The 24505-nt window shown below is 30.6% G+C and overlaps 1 protein-coding gene across 1 annotated transcript; it reads right to left on the bottom strand.

The window, feature by feature from the left end:
- Window positions 1–3067: 3067 nt before the first annotated feature.
- Window positions 3068–19626, bottom strand: LOC148276278 (protein obstructor-E-like). The gene is made up of 7 exons (XM_088234505.1): window positions 19438–19626; window positions 15326–15415; window positions 10567–10680; window positions 8178–8242; window positions 6536–6680; window positions 4592–4805; window positions 3068–3377 (listed from the first exon to the last, which is right to left on the bottom strand). Exons 1-7 carry the CDS (start codon window positions 19493–19495, stop codon window positions 3317–3319), a joined length of 747 nt encoding a protein of 248 aa, XP_088090631.1. The 5' UTR covers window positions 19496–19626; the 3' UTR covers window positions 3068–3316.
- Between the last annotated feature and the right edge of the window lie 4879 nt (window positions 19627–24505).

Genomic DNA, 24505 nt, shown 5'->3' with positions numbered 1-24505 from the left:
CAGCATTATACGAGTATATCGCGAATTATTGTTGCAACTAAACAGAGGTACTTGACGAGTCATTCGTCCAGGTACCTTGAAGTTAATGAGCGCTAATAGATTTGGGCAGTTCCATTTAAAGTTGACAATCTTAAATAAATTCAATAAATCTATACATTACATATAAATTACATTTGAGAATAAACAAAGAAGACTTACTTAAAAAAACGAAGATAATTAACAAATATTCAGACATTTAAAAAAACAAGTTATTCATCTATATTATTTATATTCCAAAACACACAATGAAAATAACAAAAACCTAACATAAGCTATACACTTGTGGAGCAGTTGATTCAATATTGGTATGGGCGAATGAGACAATCCATTTTACTTCTACCTAGCTCCACTATCCATTTTTTTATAGCCTTTTTAAACATTTTCTCGTTACCAATTGTTTTAATAGATAGTGGAAGCAGGTTATAGATTTTAATTGAATAATACTAAAAATCCCTTTGTCCGAAAGCGGTTTTAGTTTGTATTTGTTTAAGCTGTCTATGTGTTAAGGATCCAGTGATTATATTATTTGTATGTGGTGTAGTGTGGACGTTATGTCTTTCATTTGAGTGATTTATTAATATGTTCTTCATCCGGATCGTTTAACAAACGCCTTACTTTACAAAATGAACAACAGATGGCGTTCAAAAATAAAACGTTCAAAAAAGGAGATAAGGTATGGTTGTAAAAATTACTCCTTTAAAATATATATATATATAAACATGCTTAGTATATTAACTTAGCATGTGAAATGCGAATATTTTGCATTCACATTATACTGCTAGTTGTTTCTTGTTTTCCTTTGGATAAAATTCTGTTATGATAATTCTTTCCGAAGATATCTTTCGTTTTCTGAAATATGAATACTCTTGGGACCACAAACGAATTTTTTTTTTAGGATCTCATTCAAATTACGAGAAAAAAATTAAATGAACATTCCACTGGGACTCTTTTTCTTAAAATCGTATGAGCAGAAACATGTTAATTTCAACTCTTTTATTTTTTTTTGCTTAGTATCCAGAACCTTTATGTATTAGAACGGTATCTTAGACGAGAAAGTTATGGGGAATCGAAAAATCACTCCAAGTACTAATCTGGGTATTAATTACAGGATTCATGATTGACACTTTATGTATGATCTCCTCAGTCCAAGCTACCAACTGGAACAAAATACATATTTCCAAGAGTTCGAATGTCCAAAGTGCCACTAAGCTAGCAGAAAATATGACGCAGTTGCAAACAACATTGCAAATGACAAAAACTGACGTTTCTCGACAAGTCACCCAAAGTCTTGACGGCGGCAATGAGCTGTTATTTGAAGAATGTAACAGTTATTTTGGATCATTCCAAGGCTTTTGATACTGTGAATAGAGAGTTTTCTTATATAAAGACATTTAACATACATCAAAGAAAGTTATGCGAAGTAAGATTCTCGCATTACTTTTGGAGTTAAGCAGGGAAGTGTCCTGGGACCAGTCTTCTTTCTCATGAACATTTTATTTTTTAGTTTATTGATTTTACTAGAATTTTTTATTCCAATAAGCAAATTGTGGTATGAAAATGGTTTAAACCTGGCTAGATAATAATCAGCTTATGCTGAATGTAGTTTAAAAGAATGCCACTTACAAAATAGGAAAATAAAATAGGTAGCGGACTACCACCGGAATCCTACTTAAATATACAAATAATCTGATATTTGTACCAATTTCTAAAACCAGCTCTCTACATAAAATGTTTTGGAATAATCGCTAAGAGAAATTTGCAATGAGAGGTGCAGTACTGGTTGCTGGTTTCCAGATTAAGAAAATATTCTTACTTCTACTGAAACCTAGATAATAAAATAAATGTTTTATCATGCAAAACGTCTAAAAATTAAAAATCAAAGACAAATGAAGATAATTTTATTATTGCATCATCATATTTTTTTAAACAATATACAACAGAGATGGATAACATTTTAGAGAAGGGAATTTGAAAGTCTAGGCATTTACAAGGCTTATGACCTGTCATGGGCTGGTTTTAGTGGCTGTTTTGTGGCATTTCGCCTATGGAATATTTTTTTTTTTCAATTCTTCCATTGATTTCAGTGATGTTAAAGAGCTGAAACATAACTGAAAACCGAAAATAACTCGATCGAACGGTAAATGTTTTTCACCTTGAATTTACAACAAAGATAGATTTTTATTTTCTTAATAAGAGAAATACTCAAGTTCTTATTATTTACTAAAATATTTAAATTTTCGGACCATTTTCTAGAAGTCGTAAATAACTTGTGCTGTAAAAATGGAAATCGAGTTGTTATAGAGTAGATTTAAAAAAAAAAAAAAAAAAATTAATCACAATTAAAAAAAAAAATTGTACTTGAGTTACAACAAATTAATTTTGGGACAGAATAATATTAACACTAAGGTTATAATAATAATAAAATAACAAGTGATAACATGTACATAAAATTGAAATAATATAAAAATTAAAACAAATTATAAAAATTAATATTAAACATTTACATACAGTAAGAAAGAAATATCCGAGGAAAAAGAAGAACTTAAAACTAAATTTCACCTTCCGCGTACCTTCTCAAGTAGTTTTTTTTTTATGAATATAGTCATTTGGCGTTCTATCTAACTCGGGTAGCCTGTTGTACTCGCTACAAGCAAGCTACAGCAGATACCTTAGACCATACCTTGTCGCGCGTGATCCAGGTGCGTGAATATTTTGACTCTGTCGCGTATTATACTGGTGGACGATTGAAGGTATAGCCAATATTAGTGATAGAGTCTTTATTTACGCCTTGAAGCACCGATTTTGCAATCTCATAATACGGTATGACCAAAAATGGGAGAATGTCAATAAGTTTGTAAATGTCTTTGACATGCGTTTCCATTGGTATACCGTGTATGTTTCTTATATGTCTATTTTGTATTACTTGTATTTCTGATAAACACTTTTTTGTGGCTAATCCCTAGATGCAAGTCAAGTATTTGAACCACCAGTCCACAATACGACCAACAGTATCAAATAAATAAAACAATTTTATTGGGATTTATTTATTTTTTATACACATTTATTAAATAATAACAAATTATACATCGCTTTTAAAAATATGCACTCGATACAAAGCTTCTATATTTGACAAAGCAACTCATAATTGTTGCGAATGCTGGGTTTTTTAATAACAATCTTTTCAGTGATTTCGTTATTTTTTCATAATTTTAAAATATAAATAAATGCAGATTATACATAAATAGGAATTAGGAATATTAGCAAAGGTTCTATTTATTTAAATCTTGGCAGATTTCAGGGCTTTCGGTGTTTTTTCCTTTCCCTCATAGTAGTTCTCACTGTAAAAAAAAATCGTTTTTATAAATCATAAATTATTTTTTAAACTATTAGTATTTTTCTAGAACAAAAGGGTTAATGCTAAATAAATTCCTGGCGACAAACAATTTTGATAAAAGCATGGCAATAAAATACATATTAATAGTAAAAATAGAAAACAAAAAATCCCACAAAGGCATGGACTTTATTAAGGTATACTTAATTATACCTGGATAAGATAAATGAATCACTAGAAAAATAAAGTGGTTGAAAACTAATTTCAACAATGTTTCGAGTATGTTCAAATGCTGGTGGCTTGGCTAGATTCTCCCTAGGGAGTCGTTCATATTTAAATTGAAAAATTGTTTTCAGGCGTTGCCTAGAGGTGAATTTGTTCAGCTGGATGAATCTCACCCACATGATAAAGGTTCAAGCTCTTTTACTTCGCAAAAGTCAACAGATGGAAGAGTTTAGGAAATGTGGTCATTCAAACATAGGCAGAATGGTAAATGTTACACAGTGTGTAATGTGGCCACTTAAACCAGGCAATGACAGGTCATAAGCCCTGTAAATGCCTATACTCACATGCGCCCTTATTGGTAGCGATAAGGGCAGGTATGAAGGTCATTAAAACGTTAATAAGATGTTGTTATAAATTGAATATTACAACCAGAATTATCCTCTTTTTAAAAAAAAAAATACATTTCTTTAAAAAAAGGTTTCAACTTAAGTATTTCAATAAAAATTTTTTTTTTAAAGTATACTATCAAAGGCATAATTTTACCTAGAAATAAAGGAAAATGTCACAAAAATGTGTGTGATTTAAAATCCTTGTATTTTTTTTCGGAAACAGAAAATTAAGATTTTTCTGCGGCCACTTTCATGCTAACTTTATTATCTTTAAATTATTAAAACAAATTTTAGTTCAATACTTAGTTTTTATTGAAATCCCAGATATCTAAGTTAAGTCTAAATTTGAAATGGCGCAATCTGCCGATTTAAAAGTAATTTTATTTTAGTTACATAAAACTTTGAAGTATATTTTTATAAGAAATACCTTTAGAAAATATTGTTTTTATCTATTTTATGTTTTTTTTTTTATTACTGCGCGATTAAAAAAAAACATTCGTTTTAAAATGGCAAAATAGTATGATTTCCTAAATTTGCACACGTTTTACCAGACTACAGCCTTAAAGCTTTAAATATTATTAATATAGTATTGTTGATTATGACATACCATCCAGGGACCGTAGCTGGCTCCTCACACTTGAAGTTATCTTCGCTGTAGACCTCTCCTTCATCACAGCTTCCCGGCTGCGGGACCACTCCGTTTCTGCAGATGTAGAACTTGCGGCAGTCCTCGGGGTGGGGGAAGGTTGGGTGGGGGAGGGCGCGGTTGTTGGGCCCCAGCGTCTCTCCGTCAGGACAGGAGAACCCGTCTGCGAGCGAGTCTAAAAAACGTAGCAAAATAACTTAAAACGTTTCCCGTTGTTTTGTTTTTCATCATCATCGTTCCCTTTCCGCACCAAATGGTGCATACGGCACTGCATTGGTACACCAATCACTGCGCATATTTATTATTTTTGTTTCGTGAAGGTGAAACGATCAGTCTTACGCTTCAAGTACCAGTCCAGGGACTATAAAATATCCAAGTAAAACACCCTCGTAAATAAATATTTCATATCAACCATGTCGGAATTCGAACCCGAGAACTCTTGCATGGTAGGCAAACGCGCTGACCATTACACCACGAGGTTGACAAATGCATATGCAGGTGCATAGTACACTGCATTGGAACACCAATCACTGCTCATATAGATTATTTATGTTTCATGAATGTGAGATGATCAGTCTTACGCTTCAGGTCCAGAAACAATGAAATAATCTAGTAAATGTCGGGATTCGAACCCGAGAACCCGAGAACCTTTGCATGGTAGGCAAACGCGCTGACCTTAACATGACGAGGCAGAGGCTGTTTTGTTAATACTATTTATTTTTGTTTTTTTATTTTTTATTTTTTTATTTATCAAGAGCATACAAAAATTAGCAAATAAATTAAAAAGTCCTACTGAACTGCATAAAATGCAGTTTGTCAGCAGGTGCTTTTAGTTAAGTTCTTAAATTCTATAAACGTATAAAAATTCTTATTACTATGGAAAAAATAAAAATATATATTCCCATGTACATCGAAAATATTATTTTTTTAAATTGTCCAAATAAAAAAGAAAAACACAAAAAAAAATCAATATAAAAAACAACTTTCTAAAAGCCAGATTCTCAGCAGACGTCTTTTTCTTAGGCCAGATAAGTTTTTTTGAATTTTTATATTTAATGGGAGCATATTTATGATTAAAAATAAAATAATTTATGTTTCAAAATGTCACAATATTATTAATTATTATCGACACGTTATTTTTTTCAAAAATTTGTATCATCATGGTAAAAAAAAAAATACATTTTCCAAAAAAAATGTTACTGTTCGTAATATTGTCGGTCGGCGTGCATTACCACGAATCTACAATTTTGACAACAATGATATTTTCATTTTATTTATTTAAACAGTTTACATACATACGCGTAAAGGCGGGCGCATTGCCTTAAGGCAATTTCTGCATACCTGCGTATCTACCCAAACCATTGGATTTGAGAAAATCACAGGTTTATGAACATATTGTTGGTGTATTATATAGAAAGATTTTTAAATCTTATTAAATGTTCCTTTTTTTTTACGAGATTCTTGGGACCAATTCGAAGCGAACTTTCTGAAAAATAACAGTACCGCGGATCGGAGTAAATAAGGTGATAGATTTGATTTTAACAAGAGTTTTTACCGCCACGAATAGTTGATTTTGTATATTGGCGGTAATTCACGTTGACGGGTCTACTAAACAAGTATACCATTGTGTCTTTCTACTTTCATTTATAATAATTTTCTGTAAATAAATATGTCCTTAAAAATGCCCATTGGGCGTATATATAAATAAATAAATTAATTAATTTAATATTTTAAAAAAAACTTGGTGCTCAAAGTATATTCCTGAATAATTAAGCGAATACAATATTCTCCCTTAAAATAATAGAGCTCCTGTCGGTTACGATGTTTTAGCTAACATGGTTGTGCGGATAATCGATATTGACGATCGGAAGTGTATTGAAAAAATAATTTATTTAGTCGGATTACCTTTCTTGCTGGTAATGCAATCTCGTTTTGTCTCTGAGGGCCAAGCGCAGGTGGTAGCAGCAGTAGAGTCGTCGTAGATCAGACCAGGAGGGCAAGACATTTCCATAGCTACCCCGTCAACGCAGTTCACGAACTTGTCACATGCCTGAAATATAATAATTATTTTTATTTTTTATCTTTTCACACTTCTTTTATTAACATCATAATTTCTTTACTCTCTAGATTAGATATTGGAAAAATGCTCGCAGTAAACCGGTTGGGATTCGGCCGGATATCCATGTAAAGAAAGTGAGAATGGGCGAGTTCCAAAATATTAATATTTTATATTGCAGTCATAAATCATAAAACAGCAGGGGCGAACCCTGTATAGAAGCGATTTTGCGCAGCTTACCATTATATTTGACCCACCATAATAATGTTTTAATGCAACTTTATTTACAGAAAAACAGATAAATAATTAACATTTATTTTTAATCATTTCCACCGTTTGTATTTTTATCCTAATATAAATATAAATTTTAATAAAGCGCGCCCAGCGCCTGCGGTGAGCCAAGAAACTAGCCGATTATTTCAGCTCACTTTTTCATACTATAAGTAAATGTTATATCCAAAATGAAAAAAATTCATATTATTAATATTCAAAGCATTAACTTTGTGGTCCAACATTTTAATATTATGTTAATACAATTTGTGTAAAACCACTCACCGACTTATCTGTCTACCGGTTTCGAGACGTAACCCGTCTCTTCGTCTGGACAACAACACTACGCCAACATGCAAATACCACTACACACCTTCACCATAGTAAATTTGCAAAAATATAAAATCGACATGCAGGTTAGACACATGCTTCACTACGCCACCACCGAGGGTTGATGACTTATGAAGCTAATATTTCAAAAGGATTAACAATCGGAAAAGGAGGAAAAAGGGAGGGGGAGGGTAGGGTGACCATTACAATGAAATATCGAATAATGGACTATATTGGAAAGTTACTCGATTATTAATTAATGGGACATTATTTTTCAAAGCCTTTATGTAAAAAATCTCCATATTATTTAAAGTAAAGAAAAGAGTTGAGGAGAGATGAGGTAAAACATAAAATTCGTATAGCAAATCAAAAAGTGTCACAATTAAAGATATTACTTAAATCTTTTTGATAGTGATAGTTAATAATGTAATTTATATAGATGGTGTAAAGTACTGTATTTTATGTTTCTTACACAATAATGATTTCTTACTATTTCGGATGTATTAACTATGTATTTTATTATTTATTGTCACAAAAATGTTTTCTATTTATGTACGCTCCTAAATGAGTTATTTAAAATAAATGCTGGGGGTAATATATATTATGAACTATACGAGTATGTATTATATGTTTTATTAATAAATTATTTTTTTAACAAATGGTGAACATCAAAATGTAGTTGGCTATATAATTGCCTGATGTAAAGCCATCTGCCGGAATACAGCGAGAACATTAGTTCGTATTATTATTTTTAGACTCCAAAAATTTTACATGATTTTTGTCTTATTTAAGTATTTAAGTATTATTATACTGGTTGCAACCTTCCACCATTAAAAAATTCTTACTTTTACCTATTAATTAATTAAATTAATTAATAATTTCCAAACGTACCCCAGGATCTTTATGTCTGAAGAATCCGTTGGCCCTTGGGCATCCATCTGTGGGCTTTGGATCCTCTGAAAAATAAAGTAAATTTTAACGATCAAAGAATATTAGTTTATTTTTATGATAAACTAGTTTCGTCGGCGAAAACGTGTGATTTTCGTTATGGAATGAAAAATATGGTTTGAATCTTTACTTTTATTTGATCGGTATGCAGTTTTGCCACTAATTGGTAAAAATAATCATATTTATATTATGTAAAGACTGTTGACTTAATGTATTCTGTCAGTGCCTACATATATATCTTTTTTTTTTTTAAATAGGAGCAAAATGTTGATTTTAAATTTAAAACCATGACTAGTATAAAGATTATTATATTAAAGCTTTTAAAAAAAAGTTAATAAAAATTGTGTGAGAAATAATGCGTTGAAAGAATAAAAATGCTTCAAATGCGATTATCCCGAAACTTGTTTTTTATGACTTAATGCATTCTGTCAGTAAAACCTCGATTTGATCTTAATTTTGGTACATCGCGTTTTAATAAATAACCAGTTTACCAAAATATATTATATTTTTTGATTAGTTTAAATTTTGATTATGTTATTTGTATATTGATGTGTCACAATATTTATAAATACTCCCATATCTATGTATATAAACTGCTTTTAAAAATATGAGAGTTCTGACTGAACACGGAATTTTCTAGCAAGTCGGGACATGAAAATTAAGATTACCTAATTGTGTAATCGTGTGTGAGTATGTGTGTGTGTGCGCGCGTAAATAAATGAAATAAAATAAATTGAATATCTCGAAATTCCGGAAAACTAAGAAATGGTGATTTCTCGTTTTTTAATGAAAGCAAAACAAATTTGTTGAATATTACTTGTTGTATTTATAAACAATGTATTTGTCTTTTAAAAAACATTAAAATAAATAAATATGCCAAACGATTTTAAACTACGATTGTTTAATTGCCAAAGCTTAAAAATATTTTTTTTACTGTAAAAATTTTTTAGCATTGCATTTTTTGGTTGCAATTAGAGTTTATCGGAATACTACGAAAAATATATTAAGGGATGAAAATTTTGCATAAAACTGAACTACCTTCCTTTTTTTTTTTTATGTGCATAGATATGTTTGTATGTGTATATGCATGTATGTATGTAGTAGGTATTTGTATATATATAAATATATATATTTTAACAATGTTTGATTATGTCCAAATGCTTGCAGACTGGCTGGATTTCCTCCCTAGGGAGTTGTTCATATTTAGATTTATTTCAACAGAGAGGGAAAAAGTTTTCGAGAAGAAATTTGGAAGTCTAGGCATTTACAGGGCTTATGACCTGTCATTGGGGTGAATGTTACACAGTGTGTAAAGTGGCCACTTAAACCAGCCAATGACAGGTCATAAGCCCTGTAAATGCCTAGACTTCCAAATTTCTTCTCGAAAACTTTTTCCCTCTCTGTTGAAATAAATCTAAATATATATTTTATTTTATTTTCACATTTAACGTAAATTGTACTTTTTTTTTCTTCTTCTCTTTTGGGCTGGTTTTCTATTTCTTCAATATTGTTTTTATTTATGGTAAACATATTCGAAAACCATATTTGCCGCAACAAATCGGTTTCTTAGAACAGACATTTGCCCATATAGGAACCGATTGCAACATTAGGCATACTAATATTTCTGTCTTGCCGACCCTTCATATACTGAGCCTACTCCTAGTACAAGCAGAATGTTTTTTGTGCCATTTTTGTAAAAATGTATGTTTAAACTAATAAATAAAAAATATAAATAAAATATTTTGTGTGGAAATTTAACATATTTTGTATCTTGTATTTATAAGAATTATTTGGTTTTTTTGTTGTTTTTTTATACTTTTTTACCCTTTGTACTTTATGAAATATTTAAATTGAATTTTTAATAAAGATTGGGTCTTAGACTGATAATTAGATCAAAAATATTATATTACATGTACTTTTATCGTACAACGTATTTTTATTCGATAAAATTTGTTTAATTTGAGTCAATTATAATGAAAACTTGGCTTAGATATAATTTGAAAAGATTACTAGAATTCTTTTCAAAACAAACCAGCCTGAAGTTAGCTGTCAAATTTAAAACGGATTTTTCGGCATCATGACGACTTCTAACAAAAGCGGGAAAAAATAAGAACGTTCTTGCAGATACCAGTAATTTTTAAAAAAACTCGCCGTTTTTTGGTTTCGATAGGTACGGGAGTAAGTAAATCTTAAACATCGTGTGTATTTGAATAAACACCCGGGCTAAAGGGAGAACTAAAATCTAATTTTTGGGACTTTTGAATAGTCTGACTGGGCGATTGACGCACATAATATTGTAAAGTGTAAAATATATTTATGACAGTTTACTTACGCAGTTCGTTTCTGTCTCCACACTCGACGTTGGAGGGAATATCACAATGTTCTTGTTTTGGATTCCTGTCTGAGAAAACAAGACCATCTGGACACAATTTATTTTCAGCAACACCTGGAAAGATATTTCAATCAAAATTACCATTTTAATTTTCGAACGATTCGTCCTGCCATTTTTTTTATTCATTTGACATATGGCCTAAGCCAATTACAACAGTTACTTAAATAATCGTATAAACAAGAAACTGAACAAAAATAATAAAAGAACAATGTAGCAAAAACAAACGAGGGCAATAAAATAATGGTAACCAAAATACTCGTAAACACGATAAACGTATAAGACTTCGAGCTAAACCATGCAAAACCATCTTCATCTCACACTGTTTTTAAGGCGAAGAAATCTACGGAAAGCCGGAAGCTCCATCCCAAAGAATTCCAATTAATGTGACGAATCGCCAAATCTACAATTCTGGACTTTGGGACATAAAAACAAAAGTTGTTCTTAAAAGATTTAATAAAAAGCAGATGTTGACTTCTGGTGACATGGTTGGTAACGTAAAAAGAAATAAATTAAGATAGATACAAATTATGTTTATTGAGAAGATTGCATGACTTCCATAATAAATAAATAAATAATGTTGCAAATACGGCTAAGTTATACTTTGGGTTTATGATGCGTGTAAGGCTATATATGGACCGATTTATTTGACTTCATTTTTAAAAAATTATTCTTCCAAGATCATTCAAAGTCTCCTAACATATGTTTTTTTCAGTCCTTGTAAATGGACTTGTGTGTGCATAATGTTTATTATGATGTGAATTTCTTGGAAGAATAACGTAAACAGAAACCGGTTACTCTTTTTTTCTGTTATTTTATAATCCTCAAGCAATACAGCCTTAAGCAATAGTAATAATCATCTGATGATTTTCAATTGAAATATTTAACATATAGGTTTTTCCTTGTTGACCATTTTAGGAATTACTATTTGACCTATTCGAACAACCAAATAAAGATATAAATAGATTTTAATTTAACGAATGAATGCTTTTGAACGACAGTATTTCATCAATTAAAAAAAAAACACAATTTAAAAAAAAAAATGATTTCATATTATGAACCTACACCTATTTATTAGAAATTCATGTCACTTGGCTTTCCTACAAAATAAGTATAAATTGAAATCAAGTAAAATTTGTATTATATATGTTATTAGCCGACCCGAGAGGCGTTGTCCTGCCTGAACGCTGGTTTGCCTGCTATTATCTTGGAAAAATACTTTTCATTTAAAGTAGGTGCCTAGGTAATTGCTTGTGGTTAAATTCCAGAACTAAAAATTTTTAATATTCAAATATTTAATTTAAGTAGGAACTTGTTTAAAAATATTTTTTTTATTTTACATGCCATTCTTTTTGCAAACGTCAAATTCCGATCTTTTCACCAACAGAGGGGTGTACTTATGTAGGAATACGATTTTTAAAAACGTATTGAATTTAATATTATTTTAGTGTTACTAAAACTTTTAAAAAAAGAAATAAATGGGTAGAAAATATAAGGAATTTAAAGAAAGAATCTCATTGAGATCCACCAAAAAAATACTGTTTGTAAACATTCAAAAACAAACTTTTTTTTATAAACAAAAAAACAACATCATTTCATTTTTTTGGAAATGCATTATCCTCAAATGCAACCCAGGTAGATCGATGAATAAAACATGTATGCTCCTTACATCTTTTTTACATATTAGATTAAAGATTTTGATATCTACGAACATGCATAGCGCAAAGACCTATATTTCTCTGAAAACCGCATGTAAATCGGTTAAGCCGTTTAGGAGGAGTTCGGTGACATCACACGTACAGAGGAATTATATATATATATATATATATATAAGGATGTAATGTGCTTAAAGTTCCGGACCTAAAATACTTTTACCGTGGACTGGCAAATTCTGTGTTGACTTATGGTCTAATTGGTTGGGGAGCTTGCACAAAAACCACCCTTGAACAGATAACAATTGCACAGAACTCTTTGATCTGAGTGATTTAAAACAAAAACTATTTCGTTATCCAAGTAACTTGCTCTTCGAGGAATTCAGAGTACTTAAAATTATTTTACAGTTTATATTGAAAACGGTAGTGATTACACACATAAATAAAGAGAAAATACGGAAGCGTCAACCACAACCATAATACAAAATACTCCAATAGGGGTCTGATAATAAGTGAAGGGGTCAGCACTGTTCCGGCATCAAGGCAACACTATTACGTTGGCAAAAAGATCCATAACTTTTTGGTAGAATAGTGGAAAAGCGGGAGTGTTGTTTCGTCAACTTCTTGAGAAAGGTGTTGACCTCGCTCTTTCATGACATTTGGAGTCAGAGAAGATGATGCATACCGCGGATTGGAGATTTTTACTGGATGTTCAAAATAAGTTATAAAGTTTCGCATATATTTGATAAATTGTGTTTATTTTATGTATGTACGTATATGTGTGCGCATGATTATATTTATTTATTTATGTTTTTTTTAAGTGAGTTCATATATTTTAGGAACTAAAATAACTTTTAACAACATGATTGGGTTGTGGTCCTGTGGCTAGTGTCTCGGACTCACGAACCAAAGGTCCGTGGTTCGAATCCCACTCTACCCCAACTTGATTCCCATTTTCTGATATTGAGTTATTTACAACTCGTTGAAAATGGCCCTCAAAATTAAATATTTAGGTAAATCATAAGAACGCAAATATTTTTTTTACCAAAAAAAAACATGACTTTTTTTCAAAATTTCTCTAGAATATGTTTTTAAAAACTAATTTCAAAAATTTTAATTCCTTCTATTTTTTTATCTCTTGAGGTGACTGCGCAGTTTTTAATCCCTTGTACAATGAGTTTTTAGATTCTGTTTTTCTCTTCATTGGTAATCTTATCTTTTTTATCCCTAGTTTCATATGTATGACATTGTTGGTTGGATGATATTTATTTATCCGCTTAATTATTTTATGCATAAAAAATTCTACATTATATTTTATTTGTTGCTTTACTGTGAGCAAGCCAATATCTTTGTGCAATATTTCTACATTAAAATACATATTTCTTTTTAGAATAATCCTTATCGCCTTATTTGGAAGATTTTGTTTAATTTTAATATCCCCTACAAAAAAAAAGAATGGAAGAACAGATTTAATTGATGTGTCGACATATGATTGTTTTATAGATAAGAACACTACTCTTTAGATTTATTACATTTTGTAATCTTCCCATAAAATAATTTTTTTATTCTTACATATTAAGAAAGTGCTTTGAAAATCAAATATTTACCTAAGTAAACACCGAGATACTGTATTTTATCCACAGAATTTATGTTTGAATTATCAATATTAATATTGTATCCCTGGGGTATGTTTTTTCTCCTAATATTAATTTATTTTGTATTTATATGTATAAGTGTATGTATGTTTGTATATATGAAGGAACTATTTGCAAACCTGGCAAAATCCATCTTTCTTTATTTTGGGCAAATCACGAAAAACTGATACCATTCTTAACTTTAACGTTTTTTTTTAACTTCATTTTTTTATTACAATCAGTAAATATTTTATACGTAAACAGTGAAAACATAAGCATGACTATGTCAAGAAACAGTTGTGAAATAATTCATTCAATTTTATACATTCCTATTTTGCAATACTCAAGTAAAGGTATGTTTGCAACAAGCCCGATAATTTAAAAGTCAAGTTCTTACAAATAAAGCCGTATTTTTGCACTGACAATGTTTTTATTATTGTTAAAAATTGTAATCTGAATATATTTAAATTAATATCTCACTTTTTTAGATTTTGGATTTTGCTGGGTTTGCAAGTAGTACCCTCATATCTTCTTTAAATATATAATTCCTCTGTACGTGTGATGTCACCGTACTCCTCCTAAACGGCTTAACCGATTTACGTGCGGTTTTCAGAGAAACACAGATCTTTGCGCTGTGCGTGTTCGTAGATATTAAAATCATTAATCGAATATGTAAAAAAGAAGTTAGGAGCATAAATGTTTTATTCATCGATCTACCAGGGTTGCATTCGAGGAGAATGCATCAGCAAAAAAATGGAAAGATGTTGTTTTTTTGTGGATAAAAAAAGTTTGTTTTTGAATGTTTACAAACAGCATTGGTTTTTGTGGATCTCAATCAGATTCTTTTCTTAAATTCCTTGTAACTTTTACCCATTTATTTTTTTGTTTGGATTTTGGTAACACTGAAATAATATTAAATTCAATACATTTTTTAAAATCATATTCCTACAAAATTACACCCCCTTGTTGGTGAGACGACCGGAGTTTGACGTTTGCAAAAAGAATGACTTATTTGAAAAAATATTTATTTTATGTTATACCTGGGTACCTACTTAAATGAAATATTTTGATATTACAAATTTTTAGTTTTGTGATTTGATCACTAATAATTACTTTGGTACCTACATATTGATGACATCTGACGGGTCCGCTAGTATATGTATATAATTGTATCAATATGTGTAAACTAGTAAAATTATATTTGAATTGTCTGTTTTTTCTATTACTTGTAAATTATGATTATTTATTAAAATATAATTGCCTATCTTAGAACGGGGTATGTACCCTTTTTAGCTGGACGAATTGTACAAAAAGTTCCATAAAGGATAAAATTTAAGAATAAATGAATAAATAAATGTAAATTTAGTCCTTGAAATGAGAAATAAGAAAGGTGTTTTAAATAGGTTGTCTTCTAACCTTGTTGGCAATGGTAGTAAAGGTCACATTGGTAAGGATCTGGGTAGAATCCAGTTCGTTCTGGGCACTTAAAGTCTTCCTGTGCGTATACTGAAACATAAAAAAATTATGTTAAAATACTATTTTAATTTATTTTAATATTATTTATTTTCAGTTCACAAAAACTTAAAGATATAACAATGCTACAAGCAAATAAAAAAATAAAAAATACTAACTCTAAACATCATTCACCCATTACACGTGAACACCACTAATCAAAGAGCATAAATTAAAAATGTTAAATAATAATAATAATAATCAAAGTTTATTAACAAAAATAACGATAATTTTATCTACTACATAAACACTTAGGTAATAGATTTCTCTGTATCATGTCTAGTTTGCCTTACTAAGTAAACCTGTTTTAAGGCAGACATTTTTATAGAAAAATAAACAATAATATTACTATATTTATAAAATAGTATTTATTAGCAGTTCCTTTACAAAAACTCAAGGAACTAGTTGTTTGAAATCAATACTGACTTAAGACTGATTTTAAGAACAAGTTGTTTATACATGCGTAAATTAGTCAAAAAATCAAAACGGTAAGGTGCTTTTTTTTCAATATTCACTTCACATTTATTTTTTTCATATTATGGATGCATGGTATATTGTAATTCATAACTTTGTGGTTATTCATTATAGTAAAATAAATTAAAAAACATTGTTTTTAACCACTAATTTTTATTTTTCACCGTTTTCATAAATGACATTTTTTCAAAACAATTATCGAATTCCCTACCATCAAACTTTAAACCGGCTTTCTACACAACCTATAATATTGGAACATTGTTTAAAAATCACAAAGACAAAGTCCATAAATATAATAAATCTGGAATATATCAATTAAACTGTAATGATTGCGATTCAATCTACGTTGGAAAAATTAAAAAAAACTTTAATATTAGAGTAAAAGAACTTTTAAGATGCTTAAATAATAATCTTTTTTCTGAATTCGCAAATCATCTGATAGAAAATAATCATAACTTCAATAAAGACACTGGATTAAAAGTACTTCATGTTGAAAATAAAATATTAAAATTAGACAACTTAAAAATCTTAGAAATTAAAAAAGCGATTCATAATAAGAAAACAATAATTAATAACCAAATAAACAATATTTCTTTTGGTCCTCTCCTGGCCTACTTTGAAAATAAGGATATCAAATAACCACCATATTAATTAATTACCTGCATATGTATCTATTAGATTTAGGTAGACACTGGTACAATCATAAAATAGGATAACGTTCGATTCTTAATTATGCCTTAATAGTAGTAGTGACTGACCGAGGTTTCGGTTTCAGCCAGTTTCAGCCAGTAAAATTAGTTTCGGCGGCGGTTTCCGTTTCGGCCAAAAATTGGATATCATTATTTGCAACCCTGTCAACCATCGACTTCTCACACATTTATTTTTGTTTTATTCATTTATTTATTCGTATGAAGAAGATACATATTACAAAAAAAACGTATCCCTAACGCTATGAGGCCAAGAGCTTTTTGTTGAGTTGGATACAATATAATGGAAAGTGGTCGCATGCGTATTATAGAATACTATAAATAAAAATTATTACATAAACATCTGTACAACATGCTTAGTAGTATATAAATCTATGCAATGTCTCGCAGCAGTCTCCTGCAATGATCTCTTCCCATAGACAAACTTGTACATTTCTCCTGAAAATGCCATTCTTCGAAGTGATCGCATTTTGACAGCGAAGATTTATGAATTTCGTTGATTTTCATAAATATATTTTTTAACAACATCAATTGGTAGTGATTTAATATTTAACTGTTAGTTTTTTAAACAAAATTTTGAGTTTGTCCAAATTTTTGTAGACAAGGACTGGATTCAACTCCCTGGGGAGCTGTTAATATTAACATATTACAACAGAGATTTTTTTTTTTTTTTTTTTTTTTTTTTTTCTTTTATTCAGGAAACATACAGTACAGTTACAAAGTTTAATATTTTACACAATAAGACTTAATTCTAATGGACCAGTGAAATTTTCTACATTATAAAGTAATTATATGTAAGGTTAATTATGAAAGTATAAAAATGAGAAGGAAAAAGAAAAACATAAATGAAAGTTGTTTAAAAATTAAAATTTAAGTGAAAAAAAGATATAAAGAGATAAAGAACATTATAGAAGTCTAGGCATCTACAGGGCTTATGACCTGTCATTGGCTGGTTTAAGTGGCCACTTTACGCACTGTGTAACATTCACCATTCTTCCCATATTTCATCATCTATATTACTTTAATTATTTTATCTGTTGATGTTTGTAAAGTTAAAGAGCTGAAACTTTTTTTTATGCGAGTGAGATTTATCTTATTGAATTATTTCACCTACGAACTAGGCAACGCCTGAAGTTTTTATTTTTTCTCTTCTATTTAACTTTAAATTTTAAAGTGGACACTTTGTGGTCACATATTTCCTTCTTTGAAATGTTGTTCATCTCTGTTGTAATATGTTGATGTTAGTTTTTTTGTTTTGATTTAAGGCCGGACTCACCGATAAAATATTATGAATATATAAATCGTTGACTTTGTGGGGAATTTTTTTTCTCGTTTCATGTCAGTAACTGTTGAATAGTTGTATTTGATCATGCCACGTCTTTTTTTGTCGTCCTCGTCCTACGTTTTATTTCATTCTAGCCATATTTATTTATTCATTTGACAATTGTAGTCTGCATTACTTTACGGGCTGTTTATCTCTTAAAAGACTGTAGTAAATAATCCCTTTGCGCGCGGTGATGTCACATCGTGTTACCACAAGCAAAATACGGAATATTACAAAGCTCAGACATTTAGTGCCCTATGCACCATTAGATGCAATGATGATGATGATGATTATGGAAATATCTAGAGCTTTGAAGTACAAATCCAAGTATCTTACTAGATTTATCTATAACACTAGTTATATAGGACCTAAACGTGAAATTCGCTTCAAAAACAATACCAAGATCTTCAATATGTTACATTTTGTTAATATTTTGAGTTTGTCCAAATTTTTGTAGACAAGGACTGGATTCAACTCCTTGGGGAGCTGTTAACATTAACATATTACAACAGAGATAAAGAACATTTTAAAGAAGGCCATATAGAAGTCTAGGCATCTACAGGGCTTATGACCTGTCATTTGCTGGTTTAAGTGGCCACTTTACACAATGTGTAACATTCACCATTTTGCCTATGATTAAACATCCATATTTTTTTCATTTCTTCCATTTGTTGATTTTAGTGAAGTTAAAGATCTGCAACCTTTATTGTTGTGAAGAGATTCATCTGACTGAATAATTTCACATACTAGGCAACGCTTGAAAACAATTTTCACATGCCTAGACTTCTATATTACCTTCTCTAAAATGTTCTTCATCTCTGTTGTAATATGTTACATTATTCATGTTGTTAGGAAATTATATATATATTTATTATGTATCCATTTTCCAATTATTTCTTTATTTATTCGTTCAACAACAAACAATATCTTTGACCCTTTCATAATCGCACTAATTATGTATATCTTAGATTTGCACTCTCGCCTGACAAATGATTTTTTTATAAAATATCAAAGCATTTGTGAAGATGAATCTAAATATGTATGACACATTGTCATTGCTTTAAAGAGTAAAAATAAAAAAAAACTATATAATACTCGGGGGTTTTTAAGACATTGTTAATTTAATTTTTGTCACTGTGGAAATTCAGCTTTTATGAGTTATGATTCTATTTTATTGGATATGCGGATAACTATTATTTTTGCAAAAAATTTAATGTTTTAATTTAATTGAATTTATTTATATACTTAAGTTTACAAAACGTTTATAAATAATACGAGTAAATTCAAACATGGTAACAATTTGGAGTAAAAAAAAAACGTAATAACCTTTTTAAAAATAAAACATGCTACAATCGCAAATAAAAAGTAAAACTTCGTAACATAAAAGATAAAAATATAGATAAATGCAACATTATTAGTTATGTATAAAAATATGCATTATTTTAAAAACAGTAGGTATGTAAAGTAAAAAGTTATCTTAACCACTAGAAATAAGTATATTATTGACTTACGTGATTGAATAACTAGGATGATTCCAAAAATGGTTACAAAATTGAAACTAAAAGCCATTTTAAATTATATTTTTTAATTTAATTCACAATTTTTCTTCGATTCGATATTCAAAAATTGCGGCAGTCTTGCTTCGCTATGTAATTCCTACTACAGACAATCTCAGTGTGTATAGAGACTTAACAGTGTCCGCCAAGGTAACGGGTGTGTCAAAAGACTAGACTCCATACGTGTTTATTTTTAGTCAAGAGTTTTGGGCCGATATTTCGTCATATAGCAATGGATACCTGCTCCGCGTAGTCTAATTAAATATCGATTGGAAAATTGATTAAAATTTCCACTAATGAGTTAATGTAATACTATTTTATGTAATAAGATATTATTTTGTTTGATCTAAGCGGTAAATGGGAGTGAGTATTTGACAGTCGGAAGATTTTTTAATGTTTATCATTAGATTTTAATTTAAATAAGGTATACCGTGGGTGAAACTGCTGGCATATAGTAAAGTATAAACATATTTATGATAGAATAAAGTCAACTTTAATATAAACAAATTGTTGATTTTATTTGTAATACGTGATCACAGATAATGATTCCTAAATAAAGACGAAAACATTGTGCTAAAACAGACCATGCAGTAAAATAATCGAAGATTTCAATATGACATTACGGTGTGGTGTAACTCCTCGTTTTAATGGCCAAGACGCTAGCCTCATATATCGGGGGTTATTTTAATGAAGACTAGGTGTTCTGTGCTGTAATTCACCTTTGTATTTGGAGTCATTGTGGTGCAAAAGTAAGAAATTGTAATTAATGTCCCTATTTGCACTAGATAACGCATGTGGCACCGCATTAGTACTGTCGGGATATGATCCTTTGAAAGATTATTCCAATTTAATATTATTAAAAATTAATGGTTAATAAATGATATTCACACTATTAAAAGATATCTCCAAGCTATTTGCGAAGCGTTCATAGCGCTTGAACTAAGTGCAAGAAAAATAGGACTCATCATTAATTAGGTCAAAACAAAACTGATGATTACCTCCCGAATCCACGGTATAATCCCTTACATCTTAACAGCGGTAAACTACAAATTTGAGGTGATCGTGTCCTTTTCATACCTAGGCTCCACAGTCACCAGTGACAACAGTATACAGAAAGAAATCAGAAGCAAAATAACGGCTGCCAACCGTTGCTACTATGCTATTCAGAAACAATTACGGTCCAAACTAGTACGAAAAAATATAAAAATAGTACTGTACCAAACTTTGATTAAACCAATCCTACAAAATTTGGATTATAACGAAGAATATTGAAGAAACTATTGCAGCTTTCAATCTCAGAATTAAATCAATCAAATTTCAATCTCAAATCCTCAGAGCTATCTATGGCCTTGTGAGAAACAACTATTGGCGTCGTCACTACAATAGAGAGCTATACGAAATCTACCGAGCGCCCGATGCAATCAACCCTATCAAGATTAGACGCTTGAGAAGGGCAGGCCATATAATTAGAATAGACTACAAAAAGCCCATAAAACGCCTCATTTTCTATCTGCCACAAAGACAACGAAGAACAGGAAGGCCCAAAATGCGATAGATGGACCGCATTTATACGGATATGACAATGTTGGAAGTGAGGAACTGGAAAAAAAGAGAGCCAACTGGCAAGAGTGGAGGAGACTCCTGGATTCAGCTAAGGCCCACCCAGGACTGTCGAGTTTATGATGATGATGATGAAATGATACGCCATGAAGATTACTTATTATTTTTCACAACCGCTCCTAAATGGAACATATGGAACATGTGGGCATCACGAGAAAATAACATAAACCAGTTTTATTTTTCACTGAGTTTACAAAGGCGAGAATAATAGAACATAATTATGTAGAAAGCAGCCAGCCATAGAAAAGTAAAACTGAAATATATTAATAGTACTTTTGTGAAAAGTAAACAATCAAATTTACACAAAATGTTATTTACTTTGAAAAATAATAAATAATGCAAACATTCGGGTTTCTTATAGTAAACAAATTATTTTACAATGTATTTAAGTCTGGCTGACTACACGACCTAAAATATGCATTTTGCAAGTAATACCTTATTTAGACTTTGAATATATAAGGTGACATGAGTATTAAAACCTGATTTTTATAACGGGTATTTTTAAATTAATGAATTTATAAAATTCAAATATATGTGTATTTATCCACTTTCATTTATTTAAGAGAACTAGATTTCTGGAGGCATTATTCTTCCCATTAGCATCTATACCAAAAGATTTTTTAGTGTTGTTGGTGTTTTCTGCGAATTGAAAAATGCCGTGTTTGTGATCAACATTGTATTCAGAAGGTGATTATTCCAGTTTTTTGTATTAAAGCGGCTAAACTGTTTCAAGCGAATCATAGAATTCAAGCGAATTAAGAGTAAATTCAAGCTGATAATTAGGAAATAACGTCGAAACCGGTCGACGTGTAACTATAAACATAGGCAGAATGGTGAATGTTATACAGTGTGTAAAGTGGCCACTTAAATCGGCCAATGGCAGGTCGTAAGTTTCGTAAATGCCTAGACGTCCATATTCTCTTCTAAAAATGTTTTTTTCTCCGTTTCAACAAATTTATATCAACACTCTAAGTCGGTCTTCCTAGGAATCGAACCCGGTACCTCATGAATTGTAGGTGAACGCGTCAACGACTTTTTTCCATTTGATTTTTATTTTAAGGTATGGCAATCGAGTCAAAAACACTCGTCTAGGATTCTGGCTCTATTTCACTTATTTCATATTTCATTTATTTATTATATTACTAAACTGTATTTTCCTTCGCTCGGAGAGGAAGAATTACAATTTATCTATTTAATGAGTTTTTTATGATTATTTTTATGTTTAATGATATTTTTTATGCTGTCAGGATTTTCTGTTCACCTGGTAGTATAGTTTTATCTCTCTCTCCATGAGCCGAGCATTTCATTCTACATTCCCAGAGCCTTTCACCACGGCCTTACAAGTAACAACTCGGCGTATACCTTCGCGCAATGCTGTGCTCCTGGTAGTCGAACTGTACAGTTGTGTAAGAATTTCTTGTTTCTTTTTGATTAAGTGGAGTGTGGTTGGGTTCGATTATCTCATTATTTAAAAAAATAGTATCTGAAGAGTGAAATGATCACCTTGCCTCCGTTTATACTAAAATTGGTTGAGCAACGCAATGCTCTAAAAAATACAGGTAGTAATTCTTGAAACTCCCGTCGGATCTTTATTTCGTGAATGCGAAACCTGTAGTTATCGGGAGATTCTTGTGTTTTGTTTGTCAGAAAGAGAGTTGAAATAAAAGAAATAACATTTAATAACATTTTGCAAGAAAATTACGCTCTACATAAAAAGTATTACCCAAAATCAATGGTACAAATGTCTAACCTATAAAGAATTCTTCAATTATAAGTAAAATTTGAAAAGTAGGAAATACTCATCGGACTAAGTTGACACACCAACGTCTTATATAGATGTTCAAATATAGGCAGAATGGTGAATGTTACACAGTGTGTAAAGTGGCCACTTAAACCAGCCATTGACAGGTCATAAGCCCTGTAGATGCCTAGAATTCTATATTACCTTTTCATAAATGTTCTTCATCTCTGTTGTAATATGTTAATGTAAACAGGTCCCTAGGGAGTTGAATCCAGTCCTTGTCTACAAAAATTTGGACAAGCTCAAAATATTGTTGATAAATTACCTGGTCCATGAAGAAGTATAGAAATTGAAAAAATAACATTTTCACGCGTTGCCTAGTATGTAGGTGAAATAATTCAATTAGATGAATCTCACCCGCATAAATAAAGGTTTCAGCTCTTTAACCTCACAAACATTTTCAACGAGTTGTAAATAACTCACAATTAGAAAATGGACATCATGTTGGGGTAGAGTGGGTTTCAAACCCCAGACCTTTGATCTGTGAGTCCGCTACACTAGTTACGGGACCACAACCCGATTAAAAAATATAGTAAAACTTAACATAAAAGATTTTAATGATAATTTTATCAAAATCATTATTTAAATTTAGCGAGTACTCTGAGATAAAAAACTTGCAAAAGAAAATCGACTAGAGATTAGTCGGTCTCATGGTGTACTGGTTATTGCGTTTGCCAGGCATTAAGTGAATGAATAATTGTATTTTCGAAATCAATATGGCTATTGTGGAGAAATGTTTTCACACATAAATGTAAAAAAGAAATTTAATAAAAATACGTTGCTAGAAAAACACAACATATTTGGCCTTGGCAGTTGTGTTGTCAAGATTCGTGACAATATTTTTAACAAATTTGAATGAGCACGAACAACTAAACATTAATAGTGACGTATTAGGGGCGTGGGTAATGGAATGGCCGTTTTTGCGGGAATTCAAAATTATAAATTTAAAAATATTTACGACGCTACTAGCAAAAAAAAATTTTTTACTGGACATTATTTCATAGACAATATTTTGAGTTTGTCCAAATTTTTATAGACAAGGGCTGGATTCAACTCCCTGGGGAGCTGTTTATATTAAAATATTACAACAGAGATGAAGAACATTTAAGAGAAGGTAATATAGTAGTCCAGGCATCTATATTACCTTCTCTTCTCTTTAACTTCACAAACATCAACAGATGAAAGAATTGAAGGAATATAGATGTTCAAATATAGGCAGAAGGGCGAATGTTACACAGTGTGTAAAATGGCCACTTAAACCAGCCATTGACAGGTCATAAGCCCTGTAGATGCCTGGACTTCTATATTACCTTCTTTTTTTAAATGTTCTTCATCTCTGTTGTAATACGTTGGTATTTCATGGGCCTTTAATCCTTTAAAAATGTAAAAAAAAGTTATATTTCCGTATTGTGAATCAATAACATTAAATATCGATTCACCGTATTGAATTTTATCATGACGTGTAGATTTTTGTCGTGGTGTGAAATAGGCCAATCACGCCGTGGGTTCGTGGTTTGCACGTGCACAGCGGTCCAGTCTCCGTGAATCTACGGTAGATGTGTGTATTATCACATGTACTTTCTTCTTCTTTGGATGATTTTT

Source organism: Micrasema longulum, unplaced genomic scaffold (assembly GCF_059751315.1).
Source record: "Micrasema longulum isolate JH-2025_06_02 unplaced genomic scaffold, ASM5975131v1 h1tg001249l, whole genome shotgun sequence".
In the NCBI taxonomy this organism is placed as follows: domain Eukaryota; kingdom Metazoa; phylum Arthropoda; class Insecta; order Trichoptera; family Brachycentridae; genus Micrasema; species Micrasema longulum.
Note: the sequence above shows the minus strand (reverse complement) of the source record. Positions and strands in the feature narration are given on the sequence as shown.